Source organism: Rhinolophus sinicus, linkage group LG01, assembly GCF_036562045.2.
Source record: "Rhinolophus sinicus isolate RSC01 linkage group LG01, ASM3656204v1, whole genome shotgun sequence".
Lineage (NCBI taxonomy): Eukaryota > Metazoa > Chordata > Mammalia > Chiroptera > Rhinolophidae > Rhinolophus > Rhinolophus sinicus.
Genome location: NC_133751.1, coordinates 54319019 through 54338989, shown reverse-complemented (window position 1 = coordinate 54338989; position 19971 = coordinate 54319019). Strand labels below are relative to the sequence as shown.

At 34.2% G+C, this 19971-nt stretch overlaps 1 protein-coding gene across 3 annotated transcripts in view; it reads left to right on the top strand.

Moving 5' to 3' along the window:
• The window catches only part of FGF12 (fibroblast growth factor 12), a 519345-nt gene extending 500745 nt beyond the window's left edge, over window positions 1–18600 (top strand). For all 3 annotated transcript variants that reach the window (XM_019723113.2, XM_074329539.1, XM_019723105.2), the window contains one exon: window positions 13898–18600. In XM_019723113.2, the coding sequence (XP_019578672.1) occupies window positions 13898–14016 (119 nt within the window). In that variant the 3' untranslated portion in view covers window positions 14017–18600. The remainder of the gene's footprint in view (window positions 1–13897) is intronic.
• The last annotated feature ends 1371 nt before the right edge of the window (window positions 18601–19971 follow it).

The window sequence follows — 19971 nt, the reverse complement described above, 5'->3', positions numbered from 1 at the left end:
TCACCTAAGTCCATACAACTAGAAAGAGGCAAAACTGAGACCAGAGCTGTTATCTTTATCAAACGCGGCTTAGCACCAGTACACTGCTGGGTGAGGATTGGCCATTGCATTGTCACAGGAGGTCAACAGTGACTTAACAAGAGTCATTTCAGTGGAGTAGAGGGGAGTAAGTCTAACTGAAGTGGATTTAAGTTATCACAGGAGGTAAAATAATAGAAGAAAGAAATGCTACTTTTGAGGAGTTCTGTTATAAAAACGGAAGTAGAGAGATGGGGAGCAAGCTGAAGAGAAACGTAGTGGTTACACGGTGGGGTTTGCCTAATGCTATTGCAAGATGTTTATAGACTGAACAATCGAGGAGAAATAAAATTGGTATTATAGGAGAAAGAGTCACTGAATACACTGAGTAGAGGGCATAGGAATCAAGTACACAAGTGGCAAGCGAAGGGCTAGATTTAGATAGGAACAGGAAGAGTTCAAGCATTGCGATGGTCAGGAAGCCAGGACGTGTGTGCAGATGTGTGCAGGTCATCATTTTTGTGGTGGAAATATGAAAACTTTCTCTTCTGCTTCTCTTTTCTACGTGAAATACAAAATAAGGTAGGTTGATGATAAAAAGAAGGGTCGGAGAGAGAGAGGAAAAGACGGAGGGAGGGAAGAGAAAGAAGGAGAAGGAAAAGGAGAGAAAGAAAAGGAAAGAAACAAAGAAAGAAGGCCAATTAGCTGAGTCTGAGGAGGGTTTGTGGTGGTGTTGGAAGTTTGAGGAGGAAAGAAAAGATATGGAATCCTCACCTGGGAAGAATGGGAGAGGTGGTTAGCTAGAGAAATGTAGTAGCATCCCTCCCACCCCCACCCCAAGATTTGGGGTCAATATTTTGACCTGAGACCAGTTAGCAGTTTTATGTTTTTCCCCAGACATATTAGACTATTTTTCTGTAAGCTTAGAGAAGGAACCCTGGAGTTAATCACACGTGAATTTGAATGCTGATTCTGCGCTGTATCAGTGCACTACTTGAACAGACTACCCTTTTGTTCTTCAATTTCCTGAATTGCAAAACAGGACCAATAAACATATCTACCTTTTAGGGTAATTTACAGTAATCTTAGTGGACATCAAATGCAGATATACCATAAGTGCTCAATTAACATTAGCTATGATTATGAGGGTGGTGGCAACTTAGGAAAAGAGTACTCATGGGATGGTACCTGGTCCCTGGTTTATTATAGTCGTCTGGTTTATAAATAACAGCACTTCCTGAGATTTCACTTTTTTCATACTTTTAAGAAAGGCATCATTTTAGTTTAAGTTTTCCAGGGGAAATCTATGATAACTATAATAAAAGTGATTGTTGAATGTTAAAAGTTGCAAACAGGGAATCTGAATTGTGATAATAGCAAGGAATGTCTGCATATCCTGATAACAGCATTTGCAACAGAGGTACCAGTAGAAAGAATATAATATAAAAATTTTAAATGGAAATACTGCCCTGGAAAGACCCATACCTAATCTTACAAAGAGAGAACAGATTTTATTTTTAACAAGACTTCAAAGCTCAGTGATATACAAGGTCTGACAATTAAGTTTGCAAACTCATTACAATGATGTTGCTAACCTTTTTTGATACCAGATGAATTCATTATGAATTTTTACCAACTGGACAAACAGGTAACCAAGTTTACTATTTGGAAGTGCTGAAATGGCTGCATGAAAAAGTTAGACGACCTGAACTTTTCGCCAACAATTGATGGTTCCTGCATCATGACAATGCACCAGCTCACATGGCACTGTCTGTGACGGAGTTTTTAGCCAGTAAACAAATAACTGTATTGGAACACCCTCCCTACTCACCTGATCTGGCCCCCAATGACTTCTTTCTTTACCTGAAGATAAAGGAAATATTGAAAGAAGACATTTTGATGAAATTCAGGACATCAAGGGTAATATGACAACAGCTCTGATAGCCATTTCAGAAAGAGTTCCAAAATTGCTTTGAAGGGTGGACTAGGCGCTGGCATCGATGCATAGCTTCCCAAAGGGAGCACTTTGAAGGTGACTGTAGTGATATTCAGCAATGAGGCATGTAGCACTTTTTCTAGGATGAGCTCACAAACTTAATTGTCAGACCTCGTATGAATATATTTTGTTTTTCTCTTCTCCAATGGCACAATCTTGCATTTAAAAATAAAGCAAAAATAAATATATAGAGCAAATACCACATATGGTTACAAAGCTGGTAGCCAATAGTCTTATTATGACCTAGTGTAAGGTTTTATTTGTTATACCGGGACTGCAGGGCTTGCTACAGAAATATGGCCAGTGTCACTATGTAAAACAGTATGGAGGTATCTCAAAAAACTGAAAATGGAACTACCTTATGACCCAGCAATTCCACTCCTAGGTGTCAATCTGGAAAAATCCAAAACTCTAATTTAAAAAAATTTATGCACACCTATGTTTATTGCAGCACTATACACAATAGCCAAGACATGGAAACAACCGAAATGTCCATTGGTAGATGACTGGATTAAGAACCTGTGATATAGTTATACAATGGAGTGTTACGCAGTCATAAAGAAGAATGAAATCCTACTATTTGTAACAATATGGATGGACATAGAGAACATTATGCTAAGTGAAATAAGTCAGACAGAGAAAGAGAAATACCATATAATCTCACTTATATGTGGAATATAAGGAAAATAATAAATTAATGAACTAATCTGAAACAGTCTCAGAGACATAGAGGAAAAACTGAGGGTTGCTACATGGGAGGGGGGTGGGGATAAGGGGGAAGGTGAGGGGATTAGAAAGCGCAATTGGTAACCACAAGATTGCCACGGAGATATGAAAGTCAATTTGGGGAATGTAATCAATAGTGTTGTAAAGATTTTGTAAGGTATCCAATGGACACTTGTCCCATTAGGGAGACCTCCTCAGGGATGATGTAGATGCCTGATCACAGCGCTGTACACCTGAAGCTGAAGCTGAACAATAATGAATGTCAACTATAATTTTATATATATATATATATAGTTACAAGAAGTGTAGTTCACCATTAGGAATAGAGACAGTGGAAATGTAATGGCTGTGTGCGATGTCAGAGGGGTAGTAGATGGAGGGAGGGGGGTTATCACTGTGTGAGGGATATAAATGATAAACATGTATTACATTGTTTTGTACACCTGAAACTAATAAAAAAAGAAAAGAAAAGGAAAGAAAAGAAAAGAAAAAAGAAGAAATATGGCCAGTGTATCTCAGGCAGCTGTGAAAATGACAACTTTTGCTATGCCAAGTCATGAAATGACAAGTGTCCACCCTACAGGTGTGTTTTGCTCACATTAAAGCATTTAACTGGGGATTCCTAGCAAATGCTATGTGTTAAAGTAATACATGGTGTGGACTGTTATTAGAAGCCTGCACTTGTCCTTGTGTCTGCAATGAGAAATACTCTCTCACCAAATCTCTCTACCTCATTTTTACTCTGAAAGCCAGGATCAATCCCTCTGCTTCAATGTATTATAAGTCAGGAAAGGTCAAACTATGAATAAAAGAAAACATCCAGAAGAAGAGAAGGAAATGGAGGAGAAGGGGAAGAAGAGGAAGAAATTGAAACATGTAACAGAATAGAGAAAAATCGGAAGAAAAACTGAATTGAAAAAAGCATATTAAAGAACCAAACAGAAATGCTTCCTTTTGCAGGACATTGTTTCCTTTTAGCATTTATCTAAAACTATTGTGATACCACATGTGTTAGAGGAACAATGATATTTATCTCAAAAATATCCTGTGGGGTCAAAACAGGAAGTTGTTTTTTTTTTTCTTTTCTTTTTTTCTTTTTTTCCTGCTTTAAAGAGGAAAGAGGGCAAGAAACGTGATCAAGGAATATCCAGAAGGGGCAGATGAAAGAGTGGTAACATTGGTTGGTAATGACTCAGGTAACGCATCATCAGGATGCCGAACAGTCTTGAAATTTGGAGAGTGAAACTTTATTGGAGAATAGTGTAAAGTGAAATCTGAAGGAAACACAGTTAGAAATTAGTTCCATACCTAGTGCTAGCATTAAATCATGCCCCCTGAAAATAACATCTGTATCAAAGTGTAGCCCACAGGTGCTGAATGAGATATGTTTAAGATAGTGGCATCCCAGGTTGCCTAAATAAGATGATTTGTTTCCAACTGTTAAATGGGCAGTTGCACTAAATTTGGATTTCTGTGAAACAACGCAGGGGACTTGGGAAGACAAGAAAGATAGGGAGTTAGATTTTTTGTTTGTTTCTCCAATTTATTCCAAGTCTGGAAAAATACTGCTCATCAAAAGAACTAGAACATCACTTTGCTCTCATAGCTGTTGTGGGCTAAAATGCATAAAACAGAACGATTGAGAAGAAAATATTCAAGAACAAAGGTATTTTTTTTTAAATTATCAAGTCCCCTAAAGTAAAAAAAATCTACTCCTTATGTGATAATAGCTTACTATAACAGAAAGTAATGGAAAACCCCCCTTTTTAAAGTATTGTACTTTGAGCTACTTACATCAAGAGACTGGGATTCTTTGCAATTTAGTAAAAAGGTCCTGGTTATTAGGAAGAGGAAAACTTTATCTTGCATGAGATAGGAATGATTTGAGAAGCACAATTTAGGAGGGGTAGAATGTATATAACTATTGAATTTTTTTCAAATTGCCTGGTAGTATATGATTGGAAATCAATACCAGAACTCCAAATTCTAATACCAGTAACTGTATAAAATTGTGATTAAGTTTTATTGTATGGTAAAGTATATATGATTCTCATATTTGGGATTAGTAATACTTGATTTATCCTTGTTTAGTCTTCTTAAGTGCTAAAATAAGCTCCCCAGAAAACAAAAGGATAACCCTTCTCAACATGTTAATTAACTTGCACAAGTGAACCCCACCTTTCAATACCAGTCAAAATTATGGTACTTGGAGTGTATTAGATATTGTCTAGATTAGATAAACAGCAGGTCTCATATATAATGGTTCCTCAGCTATGTTTGATCCTAAGACATTAAGATTGTGTTTACAAGGCGTCAAAACAACTCATGAAAGTTTCAAATGCTGGCAACCGTTTCTTACGGAATCCATGCAGTAAGATTCAATTTGACTGACTCTTCCTGACTAACCTGACTGGGCGGTATTCATGTCATGTAAACACAGTTAGACATTTTGCTAGATAAAGAGATTGAATAAATAGTTTTTCCCTATATACTCATATACTTGATGGACACGTTATTAACTCTGCATTCACTATCAAATTGAAGCTGATATATATCATAATTATGGTTTAAGTGGTCTGGCCAGGAATTCAGGAGATCGGACACAAATTGGCCCTGCCAATCTTACTCCTCACCAACTCTCTATTTTAGCCTACTCTTCAATCAGTCACTGTTTTTCTTATACAACCAGCACTTCATCTCTTCACCCTTTTTTGTTAGGTCGTCCATCTCTAAATCCTCTGCATCCTTCAAGACAAAATCAACATCAGATAGCTATTTCTATGTACTCCTTGCCATTTAACTCTCTGCTATGGCCCTTTCTACCCTGCGTTTTGTGTGCATACCGGCACTCCTTCTTAGCCTTGAGCTCCTTGAGGACAGGAATCAAGATGTCATTTCTTGCAGATGATGCAGAATTAGGCAGATTGCCTGGTTCAAAGTAAATATTCACCTGTTCATAGAATAAATGAGCAAATTAATGCTTGAACAAATTCCTCTTTGGTTATTAGTTAGCACAGAGTCATTGAAATTTGAGGAGAGAAAAGAAAATGAAAAGTCAGCAGTAGAATTAAAAAGATGCAATATTAGTTGAGCCAAATTAAAGGGTCAGTAAATGTTTTGTGAAACAGTACGTCCTATCAAAGGGATCTAAGATATTGTTGACCAAAATAAAGTTTTGGGTTATAACAAACAATATAAAGCATCTACTTGAGCCAAGGATTGCAATCCGGGAGGCACAGATTCACGTAGCAACCCAAATTGTGCTCTGGAGAGAACAAAGAAAAGCAGGATTTATAAAAGCAAAATCCACAAGTGCAGTTCTCATTTAGGTCCTCTGTGCAAATGAAGGATGTGGCTAGCTTAACAGGGAATGTTTATGTCCAATATGTAAATGAAGGATGCAAAAGCTACAAGTACTGTTCCCCTTTAGGTGCTCTATGTAAATGAAGGGCACTGGCTGGTGAAAGTATTGGCTCCTTTCCAATGAAGAACGTAGATGGTTTGGTTGCTTGGTAAGGGGGAAGTAAAGTCCAGGATGTGGTTTCAAAAAGGTTAAAAAGTTCATGAGTGGGACTTGCATAAGGCAAACACTTTATAGCCTCTTGACTTCATTTTAGTCCCCTTGACATAAATTACTCTACCTTGGCACTTTCCATTCACAGCACTCTGCTTCTTCTAAGTCTGCATATGGAGGTCAGGTATAATCAGGCTGGGAAGTTTTCTCAACTGTCATCCCCATCATATAGTAATATGTAGCTTTAGCGCTAATTAAGACACTTTTCTTCCAGAGAACAGCAAACTCTTCTAAGACAGCACTGTCTCGTGGAAATATAATATGAGCTACATATGTAAATTAAAATTTTCTAGTAATCATATTTACAAAACAAATGTGAAACACATTTTTTAATATATTCAACCCAATATATCCAAAATGTTATCGTTTCAGTATATAATCAGTAGAAAATATTTTTACTGAGATGTATTATTCTTTCTGTATAGTCTTTAACATTTAGTGTTTATATTATACTTACAGCACATATGAATTAGAACTAGCCACATTTTAAATACGTGATCAGCACGTATGCCTAAATGGATACTGTATTAGGCAGTGCGGTCCTACGATGTTTTCATCAGCTTCTGCTATCCTCTCACCACCCAACACCCCTTCAGTTATATCTCAGCTCTCTCTCGCTTAGTATAGTCTTAAGACATATTTTTGACTATTGAGGCATCATTGGCTTTTCCTATTCAAATAGGACATTTCTGGCTTTAATAGTCACTTTTTGTTTATAACTTACACTCAGTACATTTGTTTCTCTGTGTGTGCTTTTTTTTAAAATAAAAAGTGTTATTATCAATTATGTTGTATAAATGCATATGACATAAAATGTTCCACTTTAAGTGTACATTTCAGTGCCATTTAAATACATTTACATTGTTGTGCAACCATTACTACAATCACTAACTTCCATCTCCAAAACTTTTTCATGTTTCCAAACTGAGACTCTGTACCTATTCCCATTCTCCCTTCCCCGGCCCCTGGCCGCCATCATTCTACTTTCTGTCTCTATGTATTTAAGTATTCTAGGTTTCTCACATAAACAGAATTACAAAATATTTGTCTAGTTTATTTCACCTAGCATAATGTCCTCAAGGTTCATTAATGTTTGTGTCAGAATTGCCTTTCTTTTTAAGGCTGAACAGGATTTCATTGTATGTATACAAGTATATCACATTTTGTTTGTTCACTCATCCTTTGATGAATGCTTTGGTTGCTTCCACATTTTGACTATTGTAATCAATGCTGTTATGAACACTGATATGCAAATATCTGTTCACAACCCTGCTTTTATTTATTTTGGGTATATATCCAGAAGTGGAATTTCTGAATCATATAGTAAGCCTATGTTTAATTTTTTGAATAATCACCATATTGTTTTCCACAAAGGTTGAAAATTTTATATTCCTACCAGTAATGTACCAGAAGGTTCCAGCTTCTCCACATACATGCCAACACATTTTGGCAACGCTATTTTCTGGGTTTTTGTTTTTGCTTTTTTTTACAATAGCCATCCTACATTTTTTTCATTACCTTTTTGGATGACATTGGGAATATTTAGTAAAGATAAGGCCTACTTAGACCTTGATTAATATATGGGTATGATAACTTACACATTGTCTGATATAAGATAATCATTTGTACATTTGTTTGATGAATGGCTTTTCTGATTCTATTAAGAACTCCTCATTAGGCTACTATTAATGGTGCATCTGGCTTTAGGAAAGTTGCAGTTTCTTTTATGTTTCAAAAATGGGGTAAGAATTTCTCATTTACTTTATTCACAGTGTTATTATAATTATCAGAGTCAATCAATTTGAAATGGCTTTAAAGACCCTGAAATAATAGATTTATTTCAGGGATTAAAGGTTTATTTAAGAGATTGTCATTGTGGTTATTGTATACATCGCAGTGATTTGGGTTTACATTTTGGACTTACAATGCACTTGATAGAATTTTTATGCCTTCTATTTTCCTCGTATTTTGTTTCTTCATTCTATTGTGTAGAATAGCATAGTGATAGAGTGTTAATATAACTATCAGTGGAAATTACATTATTGAAGTCTTTTGTTTTTTTCTTGCTTTCTAGCTCGATTATGATCTTTTAATTACATTTTATTTATAAAATTTGATTGAGATTCATACCTCTTGATTTGTCAGCTTCTTAAGTTAGACAGTATTACTGAGCCTGAGTATTCTTAGAGCCTGTAAATAACAAGAAATTTAAATTTAATCTTTTGGTTTGACAGAGATGTTTGCTGTCTCTCTTTTTTTTTTTCATTCCTTAGTTTGCTTTCTTTAAACATTCAGTTCTTCCTGTAAACAGAAATACAGAAATTCAAATACCTATTTGATTTATTGGGGACAGGGGTTTCAGTGAACTGAACTAACATATATGAACTAGATTTTAAATCCCAGAATTTTATTGCTCCACTTAATGGAACTATCAGCAAGTTAATGATTGGGTTGTCCTAGAAGAGCAAGTTGCACACTTCGCTCTGACACTAGTGAGTTTTGTTCTTTTTGAGACACTGAAAATTTTCAGATGCCAATTTGGAAACCTCACTGAGGACTTGATACCAGGATGGACAACAGGGTTAAGTTACTGGAAATACGATCTTCAGCGGTGATTATAATGGTAGCATTTTGTGTTGTCACAACTGAAATATTTTATGTGTAAGTGAGACATAGCAAGAAAAATAATTAAAAGTTAAAACTATATGTCTTGGTAGAATCTGTGACATAAGAAAACTAAGAGATATATAGCTACAAAAACTATAAAAATATATATTATTTAATGGAAATTTTAAAATAATATTCTTAATTTATCTCAAACTTGAAGTTTAAGAAATTTGCATGTCAAAATCTATTGTGTATTCAAAAATAAACAGAAAACATTATTTTGTTTTGTTCACTGAGACTCCGATTTAGCAGTCCTGGGGATGTATGTGTTTTCACAGCTGATTAGGTGACAGAGCAGGGAAAAGCTACTGTATGACATCATATGAATAGTTTACCAACTGAATACTTCGTTGTTTCTTCCAAGTTCCATTGTGCATTAACCAGTTATAAATAAATGGCTGTATTTTGCACATATAAATATATGCTTTAATTTTGGAGATTTTGACACTGTCCATAACAGAAATACAGGTAAGAAACATTAGACTTGAGGAACTTCAAGATTCCAATAGGGTCTTCCATAAGGTTATTCTGTCTTTTGTAAAAGACATAAAATTCAATTACCTACTGATACCACCTGGAAATTACAGGATCAATTCTTTCTGAACAGTTTTCTCTGTACGCTTTGCTATTTAGGCCAAAGGCATTTAGTCTTTTAGGAATATTGGAGGAACCACTCACTGCAATAATTGAAATATTTGAAAATCTCATTTAAAAAAATTATTTTTATCCTTTATTTTGTCAGTTGGTATATCACATTGATTGATTTACATATGTTGAGCCATCCTAGTGCCTCTAGAATGAGCCCCACTTGATCATGATTTATCATTTTTTTAATGTATTTGATTTGCTAGTGTTTAGGTTTTTTGAATTTATATTTGTCAGGGATACTGGTCTGTAATTTTCTTGTGTTGTCCTTGCTAGGTTTGGGTATCAGGGTAATGTTGACCTCAATAGATGCAGAAAAAGCATTTGGCAAGCTATAAGATCCATTTATAAATAAAACAATTCAATGGGTATAGAAGGAAAATACCTCAACATAGTAAGGCCATATATGACAAACCCTCAGCTAATACAATACTCAATGCTGAAACCTGAAAGTTTTTCCTCTAAGATCAGGAATACTATGTTATTCAACATAGTATTGGAAGTCCTAGCCAGAGCAGTCAGGCAGGAGAAAGAAAGAAAAGGCATCCAAACTGGGAATGAAGAAGTAAAATTGTGACTTTTTGCAGATGTCATGATTCTTTATATAGAAAACCCTAATGACTCCACCGAAAACAAAACAAGACAAAGCAAAACAAAACAAAACAAAAAAACTATTAGAAACAATAAACAAGTATAGTAAAGTTGCAGGATACAAAATCAATGTACAAAAATCTATTGCATTTTTATATAATAATGATAAAATTTCAGAAAAAGAAATGAAAGAAATTTTATCTACAACAGCAACAAAAAGAAAAAAAAACTACCTAGGAATAAACTTAACAAAGAATGTGAAAGACCTATATACTGAAAACTAAAATACATTGAAAAAATTGAAGCAGACACAAAGAAATAGAAAGATATTTAATGTTCATGGATTGGAAGAATCAACATAGTTATCTAAAGCAATATACAGATTTAATGCAACTCCCATCAAAATCTCAATGGCATTTTCAAATAAATAAAACAAAAAAACATCAAATTTATGTAGAACCACAAATGACTCTGGATAGCTAAAGAAATCCTGACAAAAAAGAACAAAGCTGGAGGTATCACAACCCCTGACTTCAAATTATAATACAAAGCTACAATAATCAAAACACTATGGTATTGGCAGAAAAATAGACACACAGACAAATGGGACAGAATTGAGAGCCCAGAAATAAACCCACGTATGTATGGCCAAATAACTTTCGACAGAGGAGCCAAAAAACATAAAATGGAGAAAAGAAAGCCTCTTCAATAATTAGAGCTGAGAAAATTGGAAAGCCATGTACAAAAGCTTGAAACTAGACTATTATTTGACATCATACATAAAAATAGATCAAAAGATCATAACTCAAAATAGATCAAAGACTTTACTATAAGACCTGAAACAATGAACTACATAGAAGAAAACATAGGTACTAAACTTACGGATCTTGGATTCAGAAAGGATTTTATAAATTTGACCCCAAAGGCAAGGGAAGTAAAAGAAAAAATAAATGAGTGAGATTATATCAAACTAAAAAGCTTCTGCACAGCAAAACAAACATCAACAAAACAAAAAGACAACAAACCAAATGGGAGAAGATATTTGCAAGCAACACCTCTGATAAGGGGCTAATATCCACACACACACAAAAAAAAAAAAAAAAAAAAAAAATTATATATATATATAACTCATACAACTCTACAACAAAAAACAAACAAACAATCCAATTAGAAAATGGGCTGAAGACCTGAACACACACTTTTCCCAAGAAGATATGCAAACAGCCAACAGATATATGAAAAAAATACTCAACTTCACTAGCTGCAAGGGAAATGCAAATCAAAACCACAATGAGCTATCACCTCACACCTGTTAAAATGGCTATTACCAATAAGACAAGAAATAACAAACGTTAGAGAGGATATGGAGAAAAAGGAACTTTTGTACACTGCTGGTGGGAATGTAAATTGGTACAGCCACTATGGAAAACAGGATGGCATTTCCTCAAAAAATTAAGACTAGAGTTACGTATAACCCAGAAATCTCTATTCTGAGTATATACCAAAAAAAATTTGAAAACATTTATTCATAAAGACATATGTACCCCTACGTTCATTGCAGCATTATTCACAATAGCCAAGACATGGAAACAACCTAAGTGTCCTTTGATAGATGATTAGATAAAGAAGAAATGGTACATATATACAATGGAATACTACTCAGCCATAAGAAGAGATGAAATACTTTCATTTGCAACAACATGGATAGATCTTGAGAGTATCATGCTGCGCAAAATTAGTCAGATGGAAAAGGACAAGCACCATATGATTCTGCTCATATGTGGTGCATAAAACAGAAAGCAACTAATGAATAAACAAAACAAAAAACCTCATAGACACAACAGTATGGTGGTTACCAAAGAGGAAGAAGTAGGGCGGTGCGTGCAGGTTGAAGAGGGTAAAAGGGATCAAATACATGGTGACAGGAGACTAGACTTTGGGTGGTAAGCATACAAGCAATATACAGGTGGTGTATTATAGAATTATATGTACTTGCAACTTTTACAATTTTATTAATGAATTTCACCCCAATGAAAAATGTAGAATAATTTTGCGGTATATTTTGTGTATATATTTTGTGCTACACAAAGTGTGGTTTGGGTCTCACCAGGATCAGCATCACCAGGGAGCTTATTAAAAATGCAGAGTCTCAAGCCCACTACAGACCTTCTGAATCAGAATCTGTGTTTGAACAATATCCCTAGGCTATTCAAATCCACATTAATGTCTAAGAAGCTCTACTACTGAGTGTGTTGGAAGAAACCTGTCTCCTCACTGAACTAGTCTGAGGAGACTCTTACCTATATCTTAACTCTCTTAATCTAGTGTTGGATTTACAATATCTTCAGCCAAAAAATGTATCACTATATTCTCTGAAATGTGTTATTCAAAATCCTCATGAAGAGATGAGCTCCTTCATTTTCTTAAACATCTTTCGATGCTTACTATATGCCAGGCATTTCTTCCTCATAAAAATGATATTAATATTTTTCAATTGTGAAAATGTGTCCAAGTTGACAGAGCTGGAAAGTCGCCGAGTAATCATGTGGACCCAGGCAGTGTGGCTTTTAAATTGGTCTCTTCACCACCACACAGGACAGACACCTATTCATTCACAGCTGTACTCACATCTCTGGTACGGGGGCTAAACCCAGGGGAAGACACCATTTGATTGGATTACCAAGGCATTGTAGTGGTGGTTCAATAGGCGGAGGTACTGAACTGTTTGCTCCTAAATCACAGATGAAAATAATCCCAGATATGTAAGTGACATATTTCATGTACTCATCTGCAGTCATGTTTATCTCACAACAGGATAATGAATCCATTTTAATGTATTCAATGTGCGGATAGAGCCTATCTCACAAGGATAAATATGAATTGAAAAACATTGTTCTTTTTATGCAATAATCTAGCAACAAACATGGTAAATTTACAGATGACTAAGCTTCAGAGCCAGGCAAAACAATGGAGGAGAAAACAAACTGTTTATATAGATGTGAACTGAAATCCCGCGGTTGCATAATCACTTTTCCTGTTGATGAATAGTTAAGAAGCCACGGACTGTGTTCATTATTACCTTAGGTGAAGGGAATCTGGAGTAACTGAGAAAATTGTGGGCATTTTTTTTTCTTTTTCTTTTTTTCTGCCTTCTCTCCCATTATCATTTCTTACGTAGGATACCCTGAAAATTGACAATACATATTTCAGTTTAACACAACTACATCATGTTTCTTACAGTGGGATAAGATTAGGAGCATGTAGATAAGGATTTTTTTCTTACCCAAACTAGATTGCAGGCTAAGGACTAAATATAAAATATCTATTTCTATCCTTTAAATGTTAAGCCTGTAATGTCCCCTCTAACTCTAGATGAAAATCCCTTATATAGGTTAGTAGACAGTAAAAACTCCAGCCTTATCTATAAGAGAACAGAAATATCTCATATATCTCATGCACTCAAAGGTCTGCAGTTCAAGAAGACTTAAAAGTTTGTACTGATAGAACTGGAAGAGGACCATGTGTATCCACTAAATTCATTATCAAGTTAAACCTGTTATTACAGCAGGAGAAGAGCTCGTGATGAAAATTAAGAATATTAAAAAACCTAATTTGAGATGTTTATTGAGACCAAATTGATGTCTAATATTATAAGTAATTATTGTGATTTTGCTTTCCAGTGTGTATGTACAGAGAGCCATCACTACATGAAATTGGAGAAAAACAAGGGCGTTCAAGGAAAAGTTCTGGAACACCCACCATGAATGGAGGCAAAGTCGTGAATCAAGATTCAACATAGCTGAGAACTCTTCCCTTCGTCCCTTCTCATCCCTTCCCTTTTCCCCTCTCCCCTTTACCCATTTCCTTACAATAAATCCACCCAAGGAGAGAAAAATAAAATGGCAGCACAGCACCCAGTGGTGAAGATTCTGCACTCAAAATCTTCCTTTGTGTACGACAAGAAAATTGAACTAAAGCTTTCCTGTTGCAATGTGATAGAAAATGCATATGCACAAAGATTAGCATATATATGCACAAGGGGAAAAATAAATCAAGACTCCACAAACTTTAAAGTAAACTGTGCTGTTATTAATAGAGGGCTACTTGTAATGAAGACATAACTATAGTAAAGAAGAAATAAAGTTATTACATTAAAGAACAGGGTTTTGGAGAATTGAACTTACAATTGATGTAATGCTCTCAGTAGCGTAAAGTCTGGATAATGCTGTGATGAGAGCTTTGTTTTGATTTTATGTTTTCTTTGGGCATTTGGAATTGACACATAATTGCATCCTGTTTCCTGGATTTTTTTTTACCATGATACTGAACATGTATGAATTATAGATTCTTCCAATGCCACTAAGGTATATAGCCAGGAGTCACTTACCATCAAGAAAAGTTTAAAAGTGTATTTTTAAGTTGTTAATTTAAGATTTTGTTTAGGTGTGTATATGTTGAATCTAATGGTATTAGCTGATTTCATTCCTTCATAAAGAGAGTTTCAGATTCTCCTTAAAGCAGATCATATTTTTATTAAATTTATTAATTTAGGATCTCATTTTTAGTAATTTAGAAAAAAAAATTATTTTGCTAAGGCTGAAGTAACTTTTTAGAATTCTTTGTTATTACCATGCCCAGGCAGTGATGTACAAGTTACATGCTCTTACTATTTGTGAATTTTTAATTTTGTGGATACCTTTGAGAGTATAGGTGCACATCTAGCTGTCTTAGAGAGTTTTATACCATCTCTTGCATCAGGAAAGAACAAAGCGAGGGCTTACACAAGGAAATACATCTTAGGAAATTGATCAAAGCAAATTGTGTTTGCCTTTATAACTTACCAGAGTTTTATGTATGTATACAGCATTTTCCAAACTCTGCCGTGATATTGGGAGGCATGGCTGTGAAATTCCTTATTTACTATCTTGCAAAGCAGGTGGCTTGTTTGTTGCTATCTATCCTCGTTTATAAGTGTGTCTCCTAGAACACAGAGGAGTATTTGGAATAGATTGTACTTTCCAGAGGCATAGAGAAACAATATGGAATTGACAGCTATGGTTCCAACAGACAGGGTTGTGTGAGCAGCTTAAAGTAGTAAAAAGAAACAAACAAAAGTCTCAGTGTAAGACTAGGGGAATTCAGTTAGGAGTACTAAAGTATTAGAAAAATATTAGAGAAGAAATGAACACCATGTAATTGCCTTGGAAAAATAGATCTACTTAGTCCTACAAATCAGGAATGGTGTAGGGATATCCAAATTAAAACGAAACAAAACAGAATGTTAAGCAGATTTACGGATATTATCAATGAGAAGACTTAGCATGTTACTTCTCCTATAACTCTACAGTCCAGCATGTATTGTTCCAAATATGACTCCCTAAAATAAATACACTTTGCAGAGGTCTAGGTCCTCACTTCAATGACCTTGCCATTGGTTGCTGTATTCCATCAAGGTCACTGTAATTTCCCTCACTCTACACAATCATTATTCTCCAATAGTGGTTTGTGTACTTCACCAAATATTCTATTTATGTTATCAGGAGGTTAGAAAATGAAATGGAACTGTTTGCCTAATCAATTGCAAAGAAGAAAAAATATGTATTTAGGCAAGGATTTTGAACACATATTTGCAAGAAACGTTTGTTTAACCAAAATATTTGGAAAGTGACAAATAAAGGATTCTAAATTTAAAAAAAGAAGAACAAGAAGAAGAATGTTACTCTTCTAGGGAAAGATACCCTTGTAAAAAAAAAAAAAAGAAATCTGGTTGTATTTCTTTTTGTCACTCTTGATTCAACTTGATTATAAACACACCTGTCAGTTTCAGGACCAAACAAATCCCAAGCACAAAGCCTTATTTTCTTTGAAGAAATAAAAAGAGGCTTCCACAAAATAGGTCACAAACTCATTTAGCATGAAATGACTTGAGCTTTTATGATGATACATACACACGCATGTCGACACTCGCCATAAACTCATTAGTAACACAATTGACAGTTATCAATTACACTGATGATTTCATGACAGAATATATTTAATCCAGTTAAATATTATGAAAAATATGATAAGAGATATGAATCTCCAACAAAATTCTTCCCTCTATTTTCAATGTCTGTTCTTCATTTATCATCCACACTCACATTTGTCTCCTTCCTGATAGCAGTTAAGAGGCAGAGTTCTAACTAGCCAATTAGTATATGTTTTTCTTTCTCCATATCCTTTAAGCAAATACTCACCACAGTAAAATGCTTTGGAAATTAGATTTGTCTTATTTACAATTGAGTTCAGAGAATGTATTGGAAACCTTATACTATTGTTCCACATTAACCTGACAGAAGTGTGGTTTAGATAGAGCACAGGACAAATATTTGCTTAACTGCTGTTTACCTTGTAAAAACATAAAACCTTCAGTTAGAAAACACCAATATTCACTGTCTAGGTTTTTAAAAAAGTACTAAATGTAAACATAAAATTATCTTATTTCCTCCAAAAATATGAGCCAGTTTAAATAGTTCATTTTTCAGGTTTATTGCAAGTAAAATAATTCTTTACTTTGATTTTCATTATACCAATTTCTGGGTCTCAATTCTGCCATCATTTATTATCCTGTAAGTGAGGTAAAAAATATATATATATATATATATATATATATATATATATATATATATATATATATATATTCATTGGGATAATCTCAGGAGAAATATAACTTTTAGCAAATCTTTGTAATTGGCTATGTACATATAAGTTAAGACATGTTTAGAGCCCTTGTTGTACCATGTTTCAAAATCACTGGACTTAAGAATGAGAACAAAATTTTTGAGAATCTCATCAAATAGATTTCTGGTCAATATACCTAGTAACTTGATTTTTGAGCTGGGAGTTTGAGGTATAGAAACAAATGGTGCTGAAGTTCCATTTGCTAATTCAGAGACCTCTGTGCTTCAGGAAAGTGGAGAACAGCAAGTCGTTCTAATCCTAATTGTAGTAATAGGTTGGTGTTTTGAGTTTATATATTAATTTCATAGCATATTTTTAGTCACTATGAACCAACCCAATAAAGAGACATCAATTTGATGCACATTGTGGCTTTTTGGACCTGATTGTAATCCAGGTGGCTTTTTAGAAGAATTCTTCTATTTAAGGAAATGACAATGCTATAGATAAGTATTATGTATAGATTGGTGGTGCTGTGGTGCCACTAGCAAGAGATGAGAGTATTAAAACAAAGTAAAGGATCAAGAATGGCTTCCAGTGTATTGAAAAGCTTGATGGTCCTAATTTGGGACCACTCATTTCTTGGGGAAGAAGCATAACTACATCACTAATTGTTTTAAACAGACCCAGAAATAGCAAACCGATTCCACTTTCATGGCTTAATCTACAAGGCCTTGCTCTGAGAAGGGTTTCCATGACATTGCTTAATTTCATCTGCACAAGGTGAATCACTTTGACACATGAAAATGCCCTGCTCATTTTAACATCATAAAAGGCTGAGATTATTTCTCTGTCATAAAATTGTAAATAGCATTTTTTTAAGTAAGAATCAAGTTTCAAACGGTGAATTGTTCTACAAATATATATGTGTATATATACATATGCTTCTGAGATAAGGATATATTATATAGAGTTTTTATTTGATTTGTGGTATTTAGTCATAGGTAATCAAACAGATTTGAATGCAAAAATTTATATATAAATGTATATTTCTAATGGTAGTATAAATTGCCACTTTATAAAAAAAAAAGGAGACAGATGGGAACGAAACTCAAAGCACATGCTCCTTCAGAACTTCAGTGCTTCCTTGGTGCAGAAGCAACTATTTTTTATCTATAAAAAGATATATTAAAAAGCTATACTTCCTGATACAGATTCCACAATAGTCACATCAAATTGAAAATTTATGATTGAGGGTAAGAAAAAGATGCTAAATGCTGATCTTTATTTTTCAGGATTTTTCCTGGAGCCCAAGTTATAAATTCAATATTTAAAATATAAATTAAGTGATAATTAGTAATGTTCAGAGATGATATATCGAGTTTCAGTAATAAACAGAAGCAAAAATATATTTAACATCATACTAACATTAAAATAATGTCATACAAAGTGCATCATTAGATGTTTTATTAGTTGAGAAAAATGAGTTGATGCTTCTTTGTCTTTGCTCCAAGCACAACCTAAAAAGATTGTGGCATTCATTTCACTTAAAGTTGTTCTAAAGTCCAAAATATACTCCCATGAATAGAATTGGTATTAGCTCCATTGCAAGGTTAAATGTTATAATCTTAAGAAATTACTGACACAAAGTGTTTAATAAACATATTGTATGAGAAACTGAAAAAAATAATGTTTTGTTTTCACATTAAAGCACAGATTATTCAAATCATTGTTTTTTGAGATCAGATTTGTAAAATGTTTATACATCACAAACTTCCTGAAGTACAAAGCAGTTAAAATCTTGAAATGCTCATGCATGTACACAAAATACTTGCAATTTTTTTTTTAACATTAAACTTCTTTGGGAAGTCTCTCTCCTTTTTTAAAAAATTGTGTTTATCCTATAATGTGTCACTGAAAAAGTGCTGTTCTTATAAAAGAGATCAAAATCTATGGGTGGGAAATAAGTTAAAATTTTTGTTGAACACTGCAGTTAAAGTAAAAGTTACCTTTTTTAATTGGGTTGTTCTTTTTTGACACTTTATTTTCACTATTATTTCAATATTATTGTATATTTCAGGTGTACAACATAGTGGTTAGACATTTATATAATTAAAAAAGTGATCTCCCTGACTAATACTCACCTGATACTATACAATTACCATATTATTGACTATATTCCCTATGCTTTACTTTACATGCCCATGACTATTTTGTAACTGCCAATTTGTACTTCTTAGTCCCTTCCCATTTTTCACTCTTGCAACACCCTTCCCATCTGGCAACCATCAAAATGTTCTCTGTATCTATGATTTTGTTTCTGTTTGTTTGTTTATATGTTTGTTCTTTAGATTCAACATATAAGCAAAATCACATTGCATCTGTCTTTCTCTGTCTGACATACTTCACTCAGCACAATAACCTCCAGGTCCATCCATGCTTCTGCAGATGGCAGGAACTGCCTTCCATCCATAGCTGAGCAATATTCAATTGTATATATGTACTCCTGACTCTTTATCCATTCATCCATCGACAGATACTCAGGCTGCCTCCACATCTTGACCATTATAAACAATTCTGCAATGAACATATGGATATATTTGTCCCCTGAAGTAGTGTTTTGGGTTTTTTCGGACAAATACCAGAAGTGGGATTATGGGGTCCTTCTTTGTCTCTTGTTATAGCTTTTGTTTTAAAGTCTATTTAGTCTGGTATAAGTATTGCTACCTCACACCAATGCAGATCATAAGTAAAATGCCAAAGGTTAAAGATAAAGAAGGAATCTTAAAAGCAGCAAGAGAAGAGCAGTTAGTTAGTACCTATAAGGGAACTCGCATAAGATTGTCAGCTGATTTCTCAACAGAAATTTTGTAAGACAGAAGGGATTGGCAGGAAATATTCAAAGTGATGAAAAGCAAAGACCTACAACCAAGATTACCCAGCAAAGCTATTATTTAGAACTGAAAGACAGATAAAGAGCTTCCCAGACCAGAAAAAGCCAAAGGAGTTCATCACCACCAAACCAGTATTACAAGAAATCTTAAAGAGGCTTCTTTAAGATGAAAACAAAAAAAAGATAAAAAAAAAAAAAAAGATT